Source organism: Ricinus communis, chromosome 10 (genome assembly GCF_019578655.1).
Source record: "Ricinus communis isolate WT05 ecotype wild-type chromosome 10, ASM1957865v1, whole genome shotgun sequence".
NCBI classification, from domain to species: domain Eukaryota; kingdom Viridiplantae; phylum Streptophyta; class Magnoliopsida; order Malpighiales; family Euphorbiaceae; genus Ricinus; species Ricinus communis.
Genome location: NC_063265.1, coordinates 13,003,347 through 13,025,911, shown reverse-complemented (window position 1 = coordinate 13,025,911; position 22,565 = coordinate 13,003,347). Strand labels below are relative to the sequence as shown.

Sequence of the window (22,565 nt, the reverse complement as noted above, 5' to 3'; positions counted from 1 at the left end):
ATAAAAATTAAAAAAAGAAAATCTGCATTAATAGCATCAAAGAAAACGTTGAAGAAAGCCTTTAATTTGGTCGATAAAAGGTGGTCGGGTGGGAATAATGTGACCACAGTCGTGATTAATAATAACCGAGGAACCCTCTTCAAACAAGGAAGCAAGTTCTCTGCTGGCTTGGTTTGCAATCTGCCTGTCTTTGCCCGAAGTACTGCCAAATATATGTAGGGAGGGGCAGTTGATTGATCCAGGCTCGATTTCTGCAAGTTGAAGAACAAATCCAGAGCACAAAATTGCAAATCTGAAATTGATTTCACCCTTTAGTCTCCGATCTAGAGCACAAACTGAGGCTGCAATTGCTGCTCCCTGTGAAAAACCTAGAATTCCATCAAAAGGCCCTTCCTGAGAGAATACAGTCCTTAAATATGCTATTGATGCATCAAATCCCTCAGCTTGCTGCTGATATTGGAGGGGATCAAATGGACCATCAGCCACTTTCCATTCAGTTTCACTACTCCCTTTGAAATCAGTAGCTATCAACCAAGCAAACTTCTTCCTGCAATTTTCTTTTGGAGGAAGAATCTGTTGTGAAGGAAAAGACGCTTTATTGTCCTGTTGTTCGGTGACATGAGGTTGGTAAATGAAAGGCAATTCATGAGGTGCATCAATAAAGACAAGCTCAGCAATGTTTTTAAGTTTCTTGGCCAATGATGCAGTTCTTCCTTTAAAACCAGAGGCATTCTGCCGAAAACCATGCAAGCATAAAATTCTTAGCTTCCTCGGGGATCCAGTACCTGTGTTATCAAAGAATGCTGATGATGTTAAGTGCAAGAAAGCTGGGAGAAAAAATAGAAATGTGATAGAAACAATAACAATTTATAGTTAGTAAATCAGCATTATTACACATGAGTATATTGGTAAATAGGATAGCAAAAACATTCTAGTAGTACAGATACAGACCTTACCCTGTCCCAGCTGCAGTTGACTCAGGAGGTCATTGTCTGATGAAATGCTTTGGAGCTCACTTTCTGGCATTGTTTCTTCTGGCTGGCCATTTTCAGTTAAAGGAACTGAGCCAACAGCCTTGCCGTGTTTCTGACATAGCTCACAAACATAGACAGCTTCCTTCATCTGATCATCAAAAACAATAAAACTTACAGACAGGAACAAAGAAGGTTCTATCCAATAAATGGGACAGAAACAATCAGTTGAAATCAGTTAGAAACATAAGCAAATGCAAGGGAAGAAGGTTCACACTGGACATGTGCTAACTTATTCTCTTCACATCTTTTGATGGTCAACTTTCGATAATACGTACCTGACAACCATCACAAACCAGAACAAGCATTCTACAATAAGAGCATCTGCAGCGTGAAGAATAGTCATCAAAGGACATGCCACAGGTAAGGCACATGCCCAAAATATTTGTATCTGAACTCGCAACAGATATCCTACAGCCAAATTAAGACAGGTATTAGCACATAGATAGTTGCCATATAATCAATGATATACCCACCCTTTTCCGACCCCACTCCTGCTAAAAGAAGGATCACCAAATGTCTATAAAGTCTGATAAACATGCATTTTCAAAAATTAAAAAAATAAATAAAAAAGGAGACATTATGGTCATGTGAATTTCAAACGCTAGATATCCTCTTGACCAAAAAATATACCAACTCTTGAACTAGCTATTAGAGATTTTAGAGAGACAGGGTAATCTACCGGTGATCAAAAACAAAATTCTTTCCTTTGAAATGGCCACCATCAGGGAATTGTTCCAAATAACGTTGTATTCCACCAAATAACTGCAACAGAGCCCACATGACCAAATATACTGTTATCATCAACAAGGACTAATGTTACTTCCTAAAAGCCATATTATCAAATTAAGAACAGACTCTAAGTCTAAGAAGCTTACCTGGAATATATTTTCAAATCCAGCTCCTTTGGACTTAATATAGGCTGATGCCATCTCACACCGGATTCCTCCAGTGCAATACCTACAACACAACCCACCAATGTAAATGATGATCAAAATGAAGCTACAAATTTGTTAAAGCAGTAACTATATGAAGAAAAAAATAATAATAAGGAAGGAACTCCATGAAACACCACATATAATCAATTCCAGATAAGAACTTACATAAGCACCTGTTTGCCTCGCAATTGTTCCGAATTATCATCTATCCAGGATGGCAGATCACTATACTGCCTAATTTCTGGATCCAAAGTTTCCACAGAAGGCACATGGAACTTCCCGATTCTTGTCTCATATAAATTCCTTGCATCTAATAGAACAAGTCCTTCATTGGACTTTGAACCTTCACGTTGCCCTAATTAATGTGGATTAAATCATTGAATATAATCAATAACCACTCTCCTTAAATAATGAACTATATACAACACAACCAAATATATAAGAATACAAACACAAAAAACATGGAATGGATTAAAAGTAACAGCAAGAAAGATATTACAAGTGAATTACCAGCACTTTTAAGAGCAGAATGGAACTCAAATGCAGAGAGGTGCTTTCCAGCATTTGAAACATCTGGTTGTTTTAACAATGGATAAGAGCTAAATGTAACCAATTCCTAAAAGAAGAAAACAAATGTAATAATTACATTAGCATAACAAACAAACAAGCAGCATACTTGAATCAGAAGTGGAACCATTGATACTAATTGAACAAAATAAAAAGTTAGACCTTGACAATGCGAATGGAAAGAGAAGTGAATCCGCACTCGCGAGCGACTTTATCGTTCAAAGGATAATGAGAAGCAGCAAGCTTGAAGTCTGTTCCTTCAAATAATTTAAGTAATTCAACCGCCGCTATATGCTTCTTTAGCGACGACAATAAACCACCAACCTGAAGCATTAACATAATTAATTAAAAAATTAGAATCAAAACAAGAAAGAGCAAGAACTAATAAAATGAAAGCAAAGTAAAATTACAGTAACATTGACGCCGCGAGAGGAGAGGCGGACACGGCCGAGTAGAGAAAGAGAGGTGCAATTGGAGTTGTAGAAAGAGAGGAGAGAATTAAGATCAGGAATTAGAGTGTATTTATAATAGAGAAGAACACCATATTGATGATTATCGCCTTGTTCTAGATTTTGTTCTTGATCTGCCATTGTTAGGGTTTAGGGTTGATACTTTCGGCAGTTTGAAATGAATGCTGCCTTTTTTTGGGTTACAATTAATTGGTCCTTGTACTGTGAAATACTAATACATTTAGTCCCTGTTAAATTCGCAACTTTTATTAGCGATCCGTTAGATTGTTATGGAAAAAGATTTACCAAAGTCGCGGTTCCAACCGGATCGCTCAAATCCGACAAGTATTTTATAAACAAAGACAATCGACAGTCCTGAAGATAATTATTCACGAAAAACCTTAAATCCCAAAAACCAAATCTAAACTGTTCAATAACTGAACAGATCTTAACTAGGAGTATTTTGGCATTGATATTAGGATTTATATATATCACGTCATAGATATTAGGACTTTATATTGTAAAAAGAACCATATTCTGCCTATATATATCAATTCAATAGTAAAAATTAAAGCTTTCCTTTTACAATTATGACAATATGTAAAATGCATATACTAAAATATTATATTTTAAAGTAGAATAAACCTTCCCTTAAGAAGAAAAAAGTGAAATATGTCTAAAATTTATTAAGAACCAGTTAAGTAGGAATTAGGTTCGAATCGAGTGAGAAAACTAATTTATAACTAGTTTTTTTAACTTGAATTGAAAAACGTCAATTTCGATTTATAAATCAGCAGTTCAGTTCTAAAAAAAAAAAAGATCGTTGGCTCCGATTTAAAAATCAACAATTTTAAAATCAAAACTAATTAGTTTCGAATCAATTCAAAATCGTGAACTATCGATTTATAAATCGTGATCAGATTTAATATATAAAATACTAATACAATATTTATCATCTGAATTAATTAAAGTGGATATAATATATAATTTATGGAGTTCTTTTAAATGCATAATTTACCACGGTTACAAATATGAAATATTTTTTACCATAACGAAATGAATTTCATTTAACTATATATCCTCTAAGAGTAAATACTCTAGCTCTTCATATGAATACAAAATTAAAGTGCGATTCTCATAGAATCTCCTCCATGTTCCTGCAACAGCTAGCTATAAGAAATGAGGGGTCAGATTCCCAATGAAGTTAGTTTTGCCATTTCATTACCATAATAGCCTTTATTTTGTAGAAAATTAGACCCCACGAAGTCTAATTAGTAGTATTTTAATGCATTTCTAATCGTACTATATATTTTAGTATAGTTTTTATAACAAAAGAAAATTATTTAAATATTTAAATATAAAAAGTAAAATTGAATAAACTCTTTATATTTTATTATTTATTTTGTTTATGGCGTAAATATTTATAGTTTATTTTTTTTTTAATTTCTTTCATTTTCATACATTGAGTAATAAAAATTATAAATTAATTTAATATATATATTTATTTTAATATAAAGTTGAGAGTAAATTTTGACTCTTTACATATAAAGACTCAAATCAATTCTCAATATTATATTTAAAAAATAAAAAATATATTGAAATGTTGTTCTATAATAATGACTTTTAAAATAAAAAATTTGATATATATAATAATATATTAAAAATACTTTAGTATGGGTTCATTAGCGTGAAACATTGTTTTGTTATATTATTAACTTGGAAAGTATGATTGAATAAAAAATTAAACATTAAAATAATAAAAAATATTGAAAAAATATAGATGCTGATGTAGTTTTTTTTTATTAATACTATTATTTATTATTCAAGTGGAATATTACATATTCACGAAATGAGGAATAAGATATTATCATTTCAAACTATTTTAAAATTTAAATCCTTTATTTGAAATCAAAAGATTATTAATTTTATTGAGTGTCAAGAGGGGCTCCTCAGCCAAAGGGAAAGAGAAACACAGGCACACGCCCACAACTGTTGTATTTCGCTGTGACATTTCCTCAAACGCATACACAGCAATAGCTCTTGTCGGAAAATGTCGCTGAGACCGAGCACAAGAACCGAGGTGAGGAAGAAATCATACAAGACAGGAGTGGATGCTGACGAGGCGAGAAGGAGAAGAGAAGACAATCTGGTAGAGATCAGAAAGAATAAACGAGAAGATAATCTGTTGAAGAAGCGACGAGAAGGGTTGTTACTTCAATCACAACATTTGCTCGATGCTTCTCAAAATGCTGACGCTGTTGAAAAGCGGGTACGTGATTTTTAATAAAATTTATTTGCTCTCTTTTCTTCTTTTGCTTAATTTTCCGGATCTCTGTTTTTTTTTTTTTTTTCTTTTGGTTTCTCTTTCTAAATTGATGTTGGCGAATGAAGGTTCCTGTTTAGCCTCCGAGAAAATGTGGCGGTGAGGGAAGATAGAAATCAAGTGAAGCAACTTGATTTGTGAACTAGATTCAGCGTATAAAATTTAATTGGCCTGTTGGGGTTTTCATTTTCAATTTTCAATTTAATATAATGCAAGATCAACTTAAATTAGGCGATTTATTTAGTGAATCTCAATGATTAGCCGAATACCTGTTATAATCGAGGTTTTAGGTTACAGTTTTTCTGGCTAAAGTAATGGTTTCTGATGGGCCGTGGGATACAGTCAATTCATTGGATTGAAATAAATTTTTTTATCAAAGTAGGGATAGACGAGCCTGTTGCTTTAGTTTTTAGTATCTGAATTTGTTAAAATGTTGAAGCTATTGAAACAAAGATCCTCACTTGGCCTTTTTGGTTTTATCTTATAGCTACATGCGTGATGTGATTTAAATTTTATTTGAATACTTGGTTTCCATATGCTATGTTGTTGGTTTAACAGCTGGAGAGTATTCCTGTGATGGTTCAAGGAGTGTGGTCTGATGATCCTGCTTCTCAGTTGGAAGCAACTACTCAGTTCAGGAAGTTGTTATCAATTGGTACGTACTTAATTTGTTCATCCAAAATTTGGTCTTTACAGAAAAGGGTATAGTGAAACTATTTGATTTTGAAAATTCTTTTTCTTCTTTAAATTGCTGCATAATTGAGCAGAACGAAGTCCTCCCATTGATGAAGTGATTAAAGCAGGTGTCGTCCCACGGTTTGTGGAGTTCCTCGGAAGGCATGATCTGCCACAGTTACAAGTATGATTTGCTTGAACTAATACTTTCTGTTAGTGAAATAATTGGCTCGATGATTGTAATCTTGTATGAGGATTAACTTACTTATCTTCATATGCAGTTTGAAGCTGCATGGGCTTTGACCAATGTTGCATCTGGGACATCAGAGCATACACGAGTTGTCATTGAGCATGGCGCAGTTCCTTTGTTTGTGCAGCTTCTTGGCTCTGCAAGTGATGATGTCAGAGAGCAGGTTGGCATTTGGCTCCTATTTTGTGAAACTTCATTTGTAACTCAAGGGTGTTATAACTATTGGCTTTCTAGGATCAAGATAGTTTTGAAAAAACAGTAACATCAGTGGATAACCTCATAGGGCAGCATATATGTCTTGCATCCTAATGAAATAATTTCTCTTTCCCTCCCATGATGTGTCTAACTCTTAGTTAGGTTACTTCTTTCTCATATTGAAATTAATATTTTTCATCTCGTCTGATTTCTTTTTTTCTTTTTTCATTCTGACTGTAGCATTTTTCAGATCTATTTTGTTGAGAACTTATGTTTCTTGTTGTGGTAACCCATATTACATATATGTACACACACAGAGTCTTAACCTCATAGTTTCTTGGTTAGGCAGTATGGGCATTGGGCAATGTTGCTGGTGACTCACCAAGTTGCAGGGATCTTGTTCTTGGGCATGGGGCTCTGATGCCATTACTAGTTCAGTTAAATGAACACTCAAAACTATCCATGCTGCGGAATGCTACTTGGACATTGTCCAACTTCTGCCGTGGCAAGCCGCCAACACCATTTGAACAGGTAAGATTTTGAGAGATGATTAAGTTAATAGAGTACCCCTCCAGATATTTTATATTTCAAATCCTAATTTTATAATCGATTATAAATAAACTTTTTGTGGTTATAATATTTTATTGTGACTTGTGCCAGGTGAAAGCTGCATTGCCAATTCTTAGGCAACTAATCCACTTGAATGATGAAGAAGTTCTAACAGATGCTTGCTGGGCCCTGTCTTATCTTTCAGATGGCCCAAATGACAAAATTCAAGCTGTGATTGAGGCAGGTGTCTGTCAAAGACTAGTTGAGCTTCTACTGTAAGTTCTGCTTCACGCATCTAATGTGGATTTGTTTTCCAATTTTGTGCATGTCTTGTACTGTAACTTATTGTGTGAATATCTCATTCAGTTTCTATAGTTGTTCTACTGATATACTAACTTTAATGTGATTAATTCTGCCAGTCATCCATCTCCTACAGTTTTGATACCTGCCCTCCGGACAGTGGGAAATATAGTTACTGGTGATGATGCTCAGACTCAGGTATGTTCCATAGTTGTACTTCTGCTTTTAAGTAGCCTTTTTGATAAAATAATATTATTAATATAGATAAATTTCTAGGTACTTTTCCAATTTTCATACAAAATATTATTAACAAGAAATAGCAGGTATTAAAAATGTGTTGTTATAATGTCTGAGCACTTTTTCCCAGTTTTCCTAGAAAACCAAATCTGAAATTTTCTGTGAAACTGCAAATGGATAACTGAACTGTTTCCACTAAGTCAACAGGCCCTAAATGCCTTCATCTCTTTCTTGTTGTGAGCTTTGTAGATTTATTGTGCATTTGATTATCTATTGATTTGTGGTTTTGCTTATGCTTGGAGAGGAAAAAAGCAGCATTTTCTTTTAATTCAATGTAATTTTTTTTTAACAAAATTAGTCTAGTTTTTTTCACTAGAGTTGTTATCTGGGTAAAGGATATTTGTTTCTGTATATTCAATTTCATAGAGAATCATTATTTGGAAAAACAGAATAAGCAAGGAGCCAAACCATTATCTCAGTTCAATGATTGTTCGGTTTCACAGATAATTCAGTTTGGTTTAGTGCTAGATGATGTGGGTTCAGTTAACTAGGTTTGGCCTGAACATCACCCACTAACCGACCGAATGCTCACCCCTAGAATGGGGTTTGATGAGACTAAAATTGACACCCTTGGATTGATTTCGGAAGCAATTATTCAATCATACTCTTTCTAAACCCAATCATCTTTGTGATTTTCTTTTTTCAAGTAACTGAAGTCATATCAATTAAATAGTTGGTTGAAGTTTATCTTTATAAGCACTTGCATATGTTGTGTATATTTCCAGTTAAATATATCATTTTTTTCTTCTTTCTTTGCAACAGTTAATAACCTACTAAATGTGTTTTTTCAGTTTGTAATTGAGAACCAAGCCCTTCCATGCCTCTATCAACTCCTTATGCAAAATCATAAAAAGAGTATCAAGAAGGAAGCTTGTTGGACAATATCAAATATTACAGCGGGAAATAGAGCTCAAATACAGGTATCAGGTTACAAATTAGTTGTAAGTTTTGCATGAATATCCTGTGGGTGCTGATTACACATCTAGTGTTGAAACTATCTTTCATCTATATATCTAAATTTTATCTTTTTTCAGTTGGAACTTAGGAATAATAAATTTTATTAGAATACTGGAAAAAGCCCCTTGTCATGGTTGGTACTAAAATCTAAATATTACTATTAAGGATCGGTATGTGTTATTCAAAATAGAGTCTAAGCTTTTACTTCTTTTCTTAAAAAACTTTTGCTTTTGTGTTGTCTGCTATCAGGGGAGAAAAAATATAATATTGCCAATTAATTATGAGATCTATAAAACTCTTAGCAACTTTGACAAATTCTAAATTGACTATGTAATGTTTTGTGTTTGAAACTTTTACTAGAGAAAATATCTGAAAATGCCTATTCTGCAATTGGGAAACAACATGGTCCATACTGTCTAAGATGTTTTTTGTTAATTGAATACTCTATAAGCTTTGTTACATTTATGTGAAACAGGCTGTTATCGAGGCCAATATCATCCTTCCTCTTGTACACCTCCTCCAACATGCAGAGTTTGACATTAAGAAGGAAGCTGCATGGGCTATCTCAAATGCGACTTCTGGAGGATCGCATGAACAGATTCAGTACATTTTCTTCTCTGTTCCACTCTATATTGTCTGATCTGTATGGCAGTTCTCTATTCTCTATTGCAATTTTTTTTTTAAATCTTACTTTTTAGATTTCTACATCACTGTCATAATGGATGGAAAAACATAGTACTACTTTAATCACACCGACAAGTAATTAAAATGGTATGTTTTCTTGTGACAAAACTACTTGATCATAAATGAATTTGTGAAATTATCACATTATAGTTATTAAGTTCTCTGGTTCTGTTCTCGGTGAAGATTTGCATTTCAACTTTGTGTCGAGCTGAACATTGCATTATTTCATGCAGAGATGCTGAACTTTAAATTGGTATTATCTACTTATGCAGATTCTTAGTGAACCAAGGTTGCATTAAGCCCCTCTGTGATCTTCTAATATGTCCAGACCCCAGGATTGTGACGGTTTGCCTCGAGGGGCTGGAGAACATTCTAAAGGTGGGTGAAGCCAAGAAGGAAATGGGAATGAATGGCGGAGTGAATCTGTATGCACAAATGATTGATGAATGTGATGGCTTGGATAAAATTGAGAATCTGCAGACCCATGACAACAATGAAATTTATGAGAAGGCTGTGAAGATTTTGGAGAGATATTGGGCTGAAGAAGAGGAGGAACAAAATGTTCAAGAGAGTGGGGATGGAAATCAGCAGAGTTTTGCTTTTGGAACTAACCAGCCCCAGGGTGGCTTCCAGTTTGGGTGAAATTATGGATATAATAAGGACATGTTCTTTCTTTCTTTATTTTTCTTCTTTCTCTTTTTGGATCCCATAGCATTTTAGGTGTTCTGCTCCTGGGATAATGAACTCTATTTTTCCTTGCTGCCAAGGGTCAGAGTTTTTGATCTGGCACGTAGGCCTTTCATTCATTTGTGGGATTGTGGGATTGTGGGATTTGTCAGAGGTTTCAGATTACAGTTTTCAACTAGATGCCTTTATTCTATATTTCATAGGAGAAATGGTGTTTGTTATTGTCTTCATGTGAATGAAATTAATGAATGTGAAAATAGCAAAATTCTAATGGTTATTGGATTATCAAAATAATGAGTGTTTTTTTTTTATGTATTGGTCCTCTGGTTTGTTTATTATTGTGGTCCATGGGGTGTATTTGTTTAGAGCCTGCAATCGGACCGTAGGTCCACTGTGGGCCAGCAATTTTCACGTATCAGCACTCTCTCGTGTACTATTATTATTCAGGCTTTGGCCTATGCAATGAAATTATTCCCTTCTTTTATAACAAATATATGAATTAGGTGATAATCTTGCTGGCCTTCCTCTAACCAAACGATGACCGATTTACTCGTTCTCTACACATGAATTATTAATATAAGAAAAGTTGTCCAATTTCATTTCTAGCAACACAAAGACTATACTCAATACTACTAATACACCATACCCACACCCATAGCATGTTCCTATCAATTGCTCGAGCACATTACTTACTGACAGCCCAATTGCTCTTGGCCCATTACATATTTATAACATTTTTTGAAAAGAAAAATCTGCTATAAAGCTGTTCTCCACCACGCGCCTCGCCTGCTCATTCCCCCTTCTAAATCCCCCTCGCCGGCAGTTATCCTCGTTACCTCCGCCACCAAAAAAAAAATCTCCGATTTCGACCAGTACAACTTTTAATTATTTAATTAAATGGTGCAGCCACAGAAGAGAAAGAAGAAGCAGAGCATGGAAACCAAAGCAACTGACTCGAACGCTGTTATTAAACCCCATACGACGTCGTCAACTATGGAGAAATTTAAATTTAGCTCCGGCCACCTCGGCGATAAATACGAGCTAGACATGAACTGCGGCCACCGGAGGAGAGAGTAAGCCGTGTCTACTCCTAGCCACCTCAATGCTGACGTGGACCACCTCCCCGCCATTTTCGCTCTCTCTCACTATTTGAATCTCTCGGTTTCTTGAGTGTCCCAGGCAGACTCAATTACTATCTAGTTTATATAGCCAAACCAAGGCAAGGTTTTATTTTATACCCTGGAAGAGTAATGATAAGGTGTAAAAGTGTATATTTTAAATTGGTGAGCTGTATGGCCAATTTCATCAATGTATAGTGATTGATGTAGGAATACAGTTTAGTAGGTGGATGGATGACATTCATTCCAAGTCTGCTAAAATTAGTACGGTTGAGATTGAAAGTTCACAGAATGAGGCGAGTGGGCTGGGTTAGTAGATGATTATTTTTAATCAAGAGAGACAAATTTGAGGGGAGAAAAAAAGAAGCAGTAGTTTGAATTATTTTGTGTAATGTATTGGGGGGAATTTTGAATCTTAACTAGATTACAAAAAATTCAATTTTGTAGAAAATTGGACTCTAGTAGTGGCTGACAGATTGTTATTTATTATTGTTGAATTTCTAATTTTTTTATTTTATTTTTATATTAATTTTAAAATTTACTTATAAAATAATCTCACTTCATTATTGTTTGAATATTTATTTTCTTTTATATAAAATGATGTGAAATATTTTTATATTTTCTCTTCTAAATATCTTAAAAACTCTTCTAATTTAACTATATTGCCCATCTTTTAATATTTTAGAATTAAATAATAATTTTATAAAAATATTAGATAGTGTGAATAAAAAATAAAAAAGATAAAATATTTAATATATTTTTAACTAATTTGAGGTTAAGACACATATGTGTATTTTAGAATTTATAGATTTAAAATTTATAAAATTTTAAAATTTATTACTTGAATTAAACATAAAAATGATGAGATTTTATTTAAAGTTGAATATAATTTTGAGATAATATCACTTTATAAGAAATAATATTAAAATCCTAATAAATGAAGGACTCTAGGGGATAGTTTTCTTAAAAGAAAATACATGGCTTTAGATATCTTTTGTTTGTCAGATAATAAATTTAAATTAAATTTATAAAGTTTAAAATCCATCAATCGAAAACGAGCCCTAACTTTCTTTTTACATTATTTATATTGTAAATATAAACATTTGTTGGTTGAAAAGAAAAAACAGTGAATGCACGTGTAAGATACACACGTGTGTGCCACCCGAAACTGTGCGTTTTGTGTATATGAAACCGTGCGTTTTATTTGCAGGAAACGCGAAACCGCAACTCCTAGAAAAACCCCATGCCTGGTTTGGTTTCTGCTTATGAGCAGTCCGTCTCTTTGATCGTATACACTATACAGTTCAGAGATTGAATTGAAATTCAAAGATGGCATGGAGGCAACTAATGAACAACACGAGGGAATTTTCAGTGTTTGCACAAGCAAATTCAACACCTGGCTTCGTCAGATTTTTCTCCAAATCCCCACCTTACATAGGTATTAGTTTCTTGGCTCACATTTCACTCTTGAGTTTTATTTCTTATTCTGATAGGATATGGAAATAGATTATTGGGTTTTGAAGATTTGGGTTATTATTAAAGTCGGAAGCTTTCATAAGCTGGAATAATCGCTGTAAATAGCTAGCTAGCTGTTTGGTGATTTGGTTTGTTTTTGTTTTATTGTGTCTGTGTTGTTCTTGAGATATTGGAGATAATGATTCATACATACACATACGGGGGGCTGAGTCACTGTTTGGAACTTAATTCTTGTCTATGGTTATGTGCTCTATATTAATGCTGGTTTATTTTGACTAGTTGTTTTTAGAAAGGATGTTTTCTGCTCTTAAGCAAGATAGCCTACAGAGTTAGGCAATCAACCATTGTGTTTTAAATTTCATGTCCCAAATAATGGATTATATTTGTCTCAAGTGGGTTTTTAGCAAGCAAATGGAGAAAAGAACTTTATTTTGTTAAAAATAGTACTGAATCTCAATTTCTAGTTTTTTATATGTTTCTGAAGTTTTGGAAGATGTATGCTCAAGTGGATGTTTTGCTTTATCATGTCTGGAAAAGTAGGATTTAGTTTTTTCTTTTTCTGATGTTTTGCCCTCAAGCAGAACATTTGTTGTTTTTAGTCAATTAGAACCTGGAAATGTGTTTTAGAGGGTGTGATTATTATTGCAGTGAAAGTTGGAATTCCAGAGTTTCTAAATGGAATAGGGAAAGGAGTTGAAGCCCATGCAGCCAAGCTTGAATCTGAAATTGGTGACTTTCAGAAACTTCTTATCACGCGGACCTTAAAGCTCAAGAAGATTGGCATTCCTTGCCAACATGTAATTTTCTCATTTCTGTGAACTCTTTTGTTGTTTTCTTGTGGCCTCATTTTGTTTGTCTACTGTATGTTAGTTTTAGATCAGTGTCAAAATCTCTTCTTCATTAACTATAGCCTATAATATGAAAGATGAGATAGTTATTTTTTCTAATAATTTATCTTGATAAGATACTAATCATACGATTGATATAGCTAATCTTTCCTTTGCCTGATTACATTATTCGCTGGTTGAGCAACATAGGATCCATAAATCTAAGGGATTTTCTATCTCATTTGTGAAAGAGTTTACTTTAGTCAGACTCTAACTGAGAAATTCATACTTTTATTGGCGGTTACATATGAGCCGAAGATCAAGTCTTTTTGCCTCTACTTTCTTTTGTTTGTTGCAAATGGAAAGAGTATGCATGAAATCATTGTGTAGTTATTTTGTTACTTCTATCCTCATATACCATGCAGGTTGTACTTGTACCCAAATAAAATCTGTTCATGAAATACCGTGGTTAGTCCTGGTCAAGTTGTAAAGTCCCTTATAAGGGACATGGCATTGAAACATCTGGAATAATGTAATATTGTACATACTGCAGAGCTTAAATTCTCTGTTTGGAGGTGTTAGCATGTTTGCAGTTGATTTGGATTTGCTGAGAACAAAATGGGGTTGAAGTTTCTGAATCATCAGCTAAAATTTGATCCCAGCACATGTGCATTTTCCTATTTTCTTGTTGCAACTGATATTTTTCTTAGTTTTGCTGGAAACCTAGTGTCAGAAGTTTGGGTAGCCTGGTCCAATTTCAGAATTGCAACTGAAAAGGGAATTTTAGAACTCTGTCACTGTTGATGCTTTGATCAAATTTTGTTCAGACCATTCTAAATTATGTTCATTTTGAATTGGAACTCACCATAGGACTGTAGGATGCATGTCATGTTCATTGATTGCAATCAAAACATGGAGAATTACAGTTACTAACATGTGATTTTGGTTTTGCAGAGGAAGCTGATATTGAACTATGCCCACAAGTTTAGGGTGGGGCTCTGGAGGCCCAGAGCTGACCTTATGAAAGCAAAATAAGTTGCCAGTTTCTTAAGTCCTTAGGATGAGAAGATGTTTGTTTGCTGCAAAACAGAACCGAATCAGTTTGCTTTGTGGTTCTAAGGTTTCAGAGTGTTTGATCTCATGACATATGAAGTCGTATATCTCTTTTGTCAGATTTCATGGACTTTGTAGATTATTTTTTATCACCACATTTTGAAGCATCATTTTAAGAACAGATTAAGGATAAGGAGCAGATTAAGCAAAACAATGTTTTACCTCTTTCTCTTTGTTTGACCAGAAGTCCGAAACAATGATTTTGGTAGGCATATTCCATTCCTCCACTCCTGTGAGGCATGTATATAGATATATGCATAATGGTTTTTATGGTTTGTGGAGGCAAAGAGGTTCCAGGCATTTAACGTCAAAATCCAAAAGAGAAACAACATTTTGAATTCCCATTTAGCAGAATTCAAAAATGAAAAGGAACTGTTAACATAAATTAGATAGTTACAAACAACACATAGTTCAACAGTATTCAGAAAAATTTACACATAAATGCACTCGGAGAAACCATTCCTTTCCAGCATCACTAGTACAAGATAAAATTTGCCACTTTCAGTTGCCAATAAGATTTTGTTCTTGCACATTTTCCAGTGGGACAGATCCAGGACATTCAAATATAACTGCAAGGCAAAGCACCAAAGTCTTATAAAAAAGTTCATGCTATTAGTAATAACTTGGTTTTAAAAAAAGAAGCACTATACTTAGGAAACCTAGAGCTAAAGCCAACTTGTTTCACTTGCAAACAAGATGAAGACTCCTTCAATGCTGTTACCATTACAGGCTTGGAAGATCCACCAATGCTAACAATGCAATTGGAAAGAAGAGTACATCCAAAAGCTTTTATACACGAAAACCCAAGAAACCTGTGAGTTGACAAAGAAGCAGACACACATTAAGGCTTAAAATTTTATCTCTAGCATCCGAATTAAGCACTGCAATACCTTGAAAAAGTAGCACACAAAAGAAGACAACAGTAACGACCATTGGGAAAATAGTATTGCTAGACGATGATGCCCTCTCTGATCTCTTCTTCATTGCCTTCATTCGTTGAAACCTAGCATGCTTCAACTTTCCAAGCTCAGACATTTCTCTAAGCCACTTCATATCTGCTGCATCCAACAATGGACCTCTAGGCGGTCGTGGTGGTTTATGCATGCCCTTCTTCCTTTTCTCCTTCACCAGTCCATTATCGGTACTATTTTTAACCATTTCCCCTCCCTCTCTTTCTAATATCTCCACATTCCCACTAGAACTCAATGAATCATCACTTGTCATTCTAATGGAACTCAGAGACCCACTCCTCCAAAACCCATTAAGCTTTTTATCAGCTTTTTCGCCACTCGAACCCTCATCATCTTCACTAGAATACCCACCAATTTCCAAATCAGCAATGCTTTTACTTCTTGTATACAGATGATCAAACATACTCAATCTCTATCCTTCTCCCTTTAACTCTAAAAATGTCCACAAAGCTACACTTCTTCAAATAGAATCAATAGATAATTGTAATTGTTAGTAGAACTCCGAGGAAGTTATGATCTATGTATCCTGTCATTCAGGAGCAAAAAGAAATATTCGCATTGTGAAAAATCTCAAGGATAATACAAAGAAACAATCTTTCTTATTGGATTTGTAGAATTTCCTGCGCATAAATCCACATTCTCCTGTTTGGTATCCAAGAAAACAAAGAAAAAAATGTGGAATCCAAGAAAACGAAATAAACAAGTACACGATTTTATCGCCAAGTATCATTGTCTTTTGGATGTATAAGAATGAGCATAAAAATGTTAATGCAAAGACTCTCCATGATTATATTTCCCAAGAAACAAACAGAAAGAGACATAAAAAAGATCTTTTTTTTTTTAGAAGTGCAAAATGATGACAATTAGGACATACCATTTGAAATAGTCAGCTAAGAGAAAGTTTTCTGGATAGAGAGAAGCCTCGAATCTTGAAAAGGCTTCGAAGCTCCTAAAAAAACCGTTATAATTTACAAAACCATTTGTTGTTATAAAGCGCCTTGTCTTTTCCCATTTTTAGCTTTTGAGCCAAACAAATATGCTGTCATATTGTTTTAAACCTTTTTGCCCAAAATGAACTCTCCTTAAATAAATGTTCTAATTACTAATTAAATTTTAAATTTTATATACTTTAATAATTTTATTCAACTGTTTTAAAATTTTAAAATAAATACATATATTTTTAATTAATTTTTAATAATATATTTTTAAATTTTATAATAAAAAATGACGTGACAAATCAATTCTACTTAATAATATAAACTAGTTACATTAATGAGTTAATAAAAAAAATTTACATTATTAAGGAATGCACATACAAATATGAACTTAATAAAAAAAATTTACATTATTAAGGAATGCACATACAAATATGAACTATGTTATTAGGTCTTAAAATAAACTATATTAAGTCTTAGAATAAATTATTTTTGCTGATTTATAATTATCATTATAATTAATTATCCACATCATTGAAATTTCAAAAATTTTAATTATAAAGTCGGAGCCAAATAAAAACACATTCTAGATAATAACAGAAAACTTCAATGAAACATTTGGGTTCTAATTTCCCGATCATAAAAATACAACAATAAATTTGCTTTCATTATCTTCAAATAATGATTGATTTTGTGGAAACTCTTCCCTAAGAAAAAGAATCCTCCAAAAATAGGTGTATGCCACAATCTGCGGCGAGCACACGGTATTCTTTAGTAAAAGGCGAAAGAATAGTTCGTTCTGTGCTTACAGCGCGGCTGCGTAAATTTGCAACCTCATTTCCTTTCACTTTTCTAATGTGCTGGCTCATCTCTCATTTCACGTCTCCCCGTTGTGGGACAAGACTAAACTTAAAAATACACACTACTGTTCCCGCTTCTCTTGCTATGCTAAAAGCTACCTCTCTCACCTTGACACTGCAAAACCCATCTTAATAGTGGGTTCTATTCTGACCTTTTATACTTAGATTATGTTGGCACCTTCAAAACCCTGCAATTAGTTCAGTTATTTCACTTGGTTTCTTAATAGTGGGTTCTATTCTGACCTTAACTTGGTTTCTTTCTTCTTCTTTTTCCTCTTCCTTACTGCATGTTATTTTTCTTATGTGGAACTTAAGCAGTTGGCTACGAGGTACCAACTGTATGCAAGCATTTGTTACGGATTATCGAAGGGTTGGCTTTTGGAAATTGCTGAAAGAGAAGAGCTCAGAAGATTATCTCTTCATAGAGAAGGCCAATTTGATCATCAATCAATCTAACGATCCTTGGTAATCTTGTAGTCCTAAATATTGAAAACTTGCACTAGCAAAAAAGCGTCTTTCAAACACGTCGAAGCTTTAAGATGACTTCTTGTTGAAATTTGAAAAAGCAAACGTTTTAAAAATTAGAAGACTATCTAAAACATCACCTTGTCATTGCTTCAAAAATAGAACAAGCATAAGATCTTGAAATAAATTTATTGCCGTGCACATTCTTGAGAAAATTGCCCTTTGGGAAATATAATTACTAGGATAAACAACCCACTTAATTTATTGTGTGGTCATGTATCTCACACATACTTCCCATACTTGCAGGACAAAACATTGCGGTCCCACTCACTCACTGCCTGCACATAGTTATGTATCTTTTATCTCATGTATAATTATTACTATCAGAATTATTACTCAAACAATGAAAGACTACAACAATTTAAAATACTAAACTTGCGTGGATCCTCTCCGAGAAAAGAGAACCCTCCAAAAATTGGCGTATGCCGCTATTTGCGGCAAGCACACGGTATTCTTTAGTAAAAGGCGAAAGAATAGTTCGCTTTGTGCTTACCGCGCGGCTGCGTGCTTCTATTGGACTGTTTCCTTGCTCTTTTATAATACATTGCTTCATCTCTCTCTTGTTTCCTGTTCGATGTGGGTTGTTAAGCAAACATACACAACACCGCGCGCTACTACTCTTTGCACATTTGCTACTGCCTTTAGCTCCCTATTCTCTTTTACATAACAAAACCCATCATAATAGATCCCATTCAGTTCTTTTATAGTGGCTCGGATTGGCACCTTTTGAATGTAAATTGGTTGCAAAAATCTGTTACCAAAAGCTCGAGATAACTCCGCAACTTTCATTTCCTTCTCTGCCTCTCTGCATGTAATTGCTACTCATCTTTCTCAGAACTGAAGTAGGTAATCCCAGCTGTGCATTTGTTGTATAGAACGTTTGTTATCAATTATTGTAAGAACACCGCAGCATCGTGCCTTTTGCGCGGTGGTGAGAGGGAATAAAGGAACCAACACTATAGGAAATGGTCTCCAAACATGCTAATTGATGTTCAAATATCTATTATGCCCGTTCCTTGTTCGAATATACATCACCCGGCAAAACTATAGGCTTGGATGGGCCAATTGTGGTATCTCAACCTATATTTAAGAGGCTGGGCTAATGTGTTAAATTCAAGAGAATATTAAAAACACCCTGTTACTTAAGATTTGTAATTGAATCATAATTTAAACGGTAAGAACATCTATTTTTAATAATGTAAAATCAAAAGTTCATCCACATTAAATAGTTTTTATCTTATAATTTGAGTGTAAAAAGATTATTATGTCTATTATACCATCTACAACTCAATACAATAAAAATAATTGAGATTTTTATTTAAATTTCTATTGCTTTTCTCTTAATTTTCTCAATATAACAAATCATAGCCTGAGTTTGAGGTTTTACTTTTTTGTTGTATGAGAGGTCACTCATAACATTATTATAATCATAAAAAGATTTTTATCTAGATTTATTATACGTACAACAATTAATAAGAGAATAACGCATATATACGAATGTTTTGCACTTTAAAATCGGATAATCATTACATATTATTTTATTTAAAATTGATAAATGTATATCAATTATTCATCGATTTAGTATATAAATAAAAATATTTATTCATTTATTGATGTGCTATACAAGGTGAAAATAGACATTGATAAATATTTTCCATTATCCCGAACCAAAAGGAAGTAGAGAGGGAAGAGCATGTAAAGGCAAGTCCGATGTATGAGGAGGCAGGCTAGGCATTTAACCATGGTCTGTCCAAGAGGAAGTGGTGACTGGTCAAGCCGCAAAACAGGTAAGTAATCCCAACTACTGTGGAGCCACGTGTGTCAAATTAAGAAGAGTGGGGGACCAAACTGAACAAAAAACCAAAAAACCAACCAACCAACCAACCAACAAGATAGATGTTGAGGCTTACAGGTAAGAAATAAATCAAAACCAGCCATTCAAAAATAAAATTTTTAAAAAAGGGCATGTGAGCTTGTAATCCTTTTATTTATTTATTTATTTATATGAGATATATTTGCTATAAAAACTATTCTCTCACTATCACTAAAAAAAAATAGTATAGTCCTAATTTACATAATTATTTTTACTATTATTTTTTAAAAATATTTTTACTAATTTTTTATGAATATTATTATTTAATATATGACATGTCAGAATATTTGTATTAAGTCATACATGATAATTTTTAATAATTATTTACTAAGCTAATAATTAAAATAGAAAATTATACTATAATATAAAATGGTAAGAAAAAAATAGAACCCATAAATATTAATGAATAATTATAAATTTTAAGTTTTTTTTTAAATAAAAATACAATTATTCAGAAGATCATCTAATATGTGCAAAGGCAAGTGGTGGGAGCAGCATCCTTAATTTGATGTTGATTTATAACAAGACGACAAGAATGAAAAACAAATGTAATGTAGCCTTAAGTTAACCTTTACTAACTGCCAAAACCTGTTTGAAAACTTTGTCTTGTAGTAGTAATGGGCCCAGTGATCTTGGACTTGGAGGGTCCTTCTTGGTGGTGCATCATCTCTTGCCAGCTCATTTTCTGATTTCTTTGTTTTTGTCCTTTCTTTTCTTTATCAAATGCTTTTCTTTCTTATTTTTTAATTGCTAAGTTTGTAATTATAGTGCTCCAAAATTAGATTATTATCTTTTCAATTAAATTAAGAAGACTATTCAAATTTTTTTTTATTTTTTCAAATACTAATACCTAGAAAGTAGTTTCTCAATGCACAAATTAACTATGAAAAAGACAGACCTTTTTTATTTATTTGAAATTTCCATTAAAATACTTGAAATTCATACCTTTTTTTTTTTTCATCACTGGGGTAATACTAATCCAATTATAGCTCAAATGTATATGTATTTAAAAAGGAAATGTTGGAACAATTTGGGCACATGCAATGTTTGTTTTGGGGTCATTAGTAAGATAAAAGAAAAAAGAGGGGGTAAAATGCCAATTATAAAAGAAGAAAAGTTATTGCTCTCCATACAATTTGGCCCCTATTCAAATAGAATAAATGCTAATAAATCATTTTTTTTTTTTAAATGAGGAAAATGAGAAATAAATGGTCAGGTTTACCCAAGAGTTGACATTTGACGATATCAAAACCAAATCTTCTTAGATAATAGCAATGTGTTTTCCTTTTCATACCCCCAAAAATAAAAATAAAAATAAAAAAGAAAAAAAGAAAAACCAATGTGTTTATTTGTTTCCTCCATATTTTACCATACCTTAGCTAAACTCCAATTAGAATTGACCGTTAATACCTGAATTATATACAAATGTATGTTTCAGGACACAGGAATATTACCATTTGCAAAGGAATATACAAATTCCTAATCCAATAAAAGAAGTGGCTCGAGCGTCCTGGAAAAGTGGAAATTTGCTGCCACTCAGAATTCAAAACCTGGCCTGTCATGCACATGTTAAAACTTTTCTTTCTTTTGAATGTAAAACCATCTGCAACCTTTTTTTCCTTTCTCTGTGTCATTACAGTTCTTCAAGGAATGCATTTTGTCACTGGAGCAGATCAGGCAGTAATTGTATTTCCCATTTCCCTACCTACAGATGAAATGAAATGCAGAAGTTATAAATTTTATAATCTTTTGATTTTTTTTTATTAATCCATTAAGTCTAGTATGAGACATAATAAATTGGGTCTAAGATAAACAATCTAATTAAATATATTGAATATTTTAATTTATAGTGAATATGGAACTATCAGTGTAGACTATATAGTGAACATTAAAAATTTGATCGGAGAATCCGTCTAACTTCTGAATAAATGTGAGCGATTATATTTATTGATTTAAATATCAAATAAAAAATTCATTTTTTCATATAAAATCTTAGAGAAATACATTTTAACTATCAGAACAGCAACAAATTAACTGAATAAAAATTTTAAGCTTGAATTCATATATTAAAAATTAATTTTATTGTAAAAGACATTAGATAAAATATGCTTCTTAATCAAAATTTTGATACATCTTAAATATTCAATGTGTTGAATAGATTGATGGGTGTGAGCTCATATATAATTAATTTAATATGGCATTAATACTTTTGTCCCCTTATGGTATTAGATATCATGGCAATGGCAAAGGAAAAGGAAAATGAATGCCCTCTTGATCTTGAATTTAATATGGCAGAGGCTGTTGCTAAAAGGGCTAGAGATATAGAAAGATCTTGCTCTTCTATCAAATCAAATACATGACCATTTCCCCCCCACTTCTCTCTTGTTCTTTTTTTTTTTTTTTTTTTTTTTTTTTGCAAAAAATGAATGACAAAGGATTTATGAAATCCAAGAACACCATAAATTTGGACTTCAATTTCGTCACCTAACCAGAAAAAGGAAATGGAGAAATAATAACTTATCTATGCATTAGTTTTTCATGAAGGACTGCTCTATTGGAGAAATATTTACTTTAAATTTGTCATACATGTAAAGATTTAATGCATTTTGGTTGAGTGATGCTACAAAACTATCTAAAGTAATGGTAATTATTTTATGATGTCAAATTCTAATTAGAATTATTGTTAATTAGTACTCTTTTACCAAGTTATCTCTGTTATTTTGATTATAGATATATTTTATTTATATACAATTTTTAGCTAATAATAAATTGAATAAATAGCATAATTTAATCACAACAAGTTGAGTTTTAATATTTTAAAATTGCATATTGAAAAATAAAATAGCAAATTTAAACCAAGTTAGTGGATCTTTTAATCTATTAAAAGCTTTAAATATGTTAAAATTTTGCAATTATTGGTAAGATTATAAGTTTGTGCAAAATTGCTTTCCTATTTCTTAACCAA

The 22,565-nt window shown here is 32.9% G+C and overlaps 5 protein-coding genes and 2 non-coding genes across 17 annotated transcripts; 2 read left to right on the top strand and 5 right to left on the bottom strand.

The window, feature by feature from the left end:
- Nucleotides 1–7: 7 nt before the first annotated feature.
- On the bottom strand, nucleotides 8–3,337 carry LOC8269840 (rhodanese-like domain-containing protein 6). Its single transcript, XM_015714839.3, has 9 exons — nucleotides 2,947–3,337; nucleotides 2,699–2,860; nucleotides 2,480–2,585; nucleotides 2,135–2,324; nucleotides 1,910–1,991; nucleotides 1,714–1,796; nucleotides 1,310–1,442; nucleotides 957–1,122; nucleotides 8–785 (listed from the first exon to the last, which is right to left on the bottom strand). The coding sequence occupies exons 1-9, from the start codon at nucleotides 3,124–3,126 to the stop codon at nucleotides 37–39; spliced, it is 1,851 nt and encodes a 616-aa protein (XP_015570325.1). The 5' UTR covers nucleotides 3,127–3,337; the 3' UTR covers nucleotides 8–36.
- A 1,536-nt stretch (nucleotides 3,338–4,873) lies between these two features.
- Nucleotides 4,874–10,179, top strand: LOC8269839 (importin subunit alpha-4). Of its 3 annotated transcripts, none has more exons than XM_048369835.1 (10): nucleotides 4,874–5,254; nucleotides 5,867–5,963; nucleotides 6,076–6,167; nucleotides 6,265–6,396; nucleotides 6,774–6,959; nucleotides 7,089–7,252; nucleotides 7,397–7,475; nucleotides 8,366–8,494; nucleotides 9,007–9,174; nucleotides 9,488–9,629. In XM_048369835.1, exons 1-9 carry the CDS (start codon nucleotides 5,036–5,038, stop codon nucleotides 9,169–9,171), a joined length of 1,263 nt encoding a protein of 420 aa, XP_048225792.1. In that variant the 5' UTR covers nucleotides 4,874–5,035; the 3' UTR covers nucleotides 9,172–9,174; nucleotides 9,488–9,629. The 3 variants fall into 3 exon arrangements, with proteins under 3 accessions (XP_048225792.1, XP_048225791.1, XP_048225790.1); XM_048369834.1 differs by having other exon boundaries at nucleotides 4,877–5,254; nucleotides 6,112–6,167; nucleotides 9,007–9,134; nucleotides 9,488–10,179; XM_048369833.1 differs by having other exon boundaries at nucleotides 4,877–5,254; nucleotides 9,007–9,134; nucleotides 9,488–10,179.
- Nucleotides 10,180–10,479: 300 nt separating this feature from the next.
- On the bottom strand, nucleotides 10,480–11,257 carry LOC8269838. The gene has a single exon (XM_015714955.3). The coding sequence runs from the start codon at nucleotides 11,030–11,032 to the stop codon at nucleotides 10,796–10,798; it is 237 nt and encodes a 78-aa protein (XP_015570441.1). The 5' UTR covers nucleotides 11,033–11,257; the 3' UTR covers nucleotides 10,480–10,795.
- Nucleotides 11,258–12,222: 965 nt separating this feature from the next.
- On the top strand, nucleotides 12,223–14,601 carry LOC8269837. The gene is made up of 3 exons (XM_002512480.4): nucleotides 12,223–12,458; nucleotides 13,145–13,293; nucleotides 14,278–14,601. The coding sequence occupies exons 1-3, from the start codon at nucleotides 12,350–12,352 to the stop codon at nucleotides 14,356–14,358; spliced, it is 339 nt and encodes a 112-aa protein (XP_002512526.1). The 5' UTR covers nucleotides 12,223–12,349; the 3' UTR covers nucleotides 14,359–14,601.
- A 186-nt stretch (nucleotides 14,602–14,787) lies between these two features.
- Nucleotides 14,788–16,458, bottom strand: LOC8269836. Of its 9 annotated transcripts, none has more exons than XM_048370220.1 (3): nucleotides 16,282–16,458; nucleotides 15,087–15,865; nucleotides 14,788–15,005 (listed from the first exon to the last, which is right to left on the bottom strand). In XM_048370220.1, the coding sequence occupies exon 2, from the start codon at nucleotides 15,808–15,810 to the stop codon at nucleotides 15,226–15,228; it is 585 nt and encodes a 194-aa protein (XP_048226177.1). In that variant the 5' UTR covers nucleotides 15,811–15,865; nucleotides 16,282–16,458; the 3' UTR covers nucleotides 14,788–15,005; nucleotides 15,087–15,225. The 9 variants fall into 9 exon arrangements, with proteins under 9 accessions (XP_048226177.1, XP_048226174.1, XP_048226178.1 ...); XM_048370217.1 differs by having other exon boundaries at nucleotides 15,087–15,933; nucleotides 16,282–16,455; XM_048370221.1 differs by lacking the exon at nucleotides 16,282–16,458 and having other exon boundaries at nucleotides 15,158–15,248; nucleotides 15,367–16,273.
- Nucleotides 16,459–17,044: 586 nt separating this feature from the next.
- LOC112533766 lies at nucleotides 17,045–17,160 on the bottom strand. Its single transcript, XR_003078129.1, has one exon. It is a non-coding gene; the product is annotated as a U5 spliceosomal RNA (small nuclear RNA).
- A 950-nt stretch (nucleotides 17,161–18,110) lies between these two features.
- LOC112533765 lies at nucleotides 18,111–18,229 on the bottom strand. The gene has a single exon (XR_003078128.1). It is a non-coding gene; the product is annotated as a U5 spliceosomal RNA (small nuclear RNA).
- Nucleotides 18,230–22,565: the final 4,336 nt, after the last annotated feature.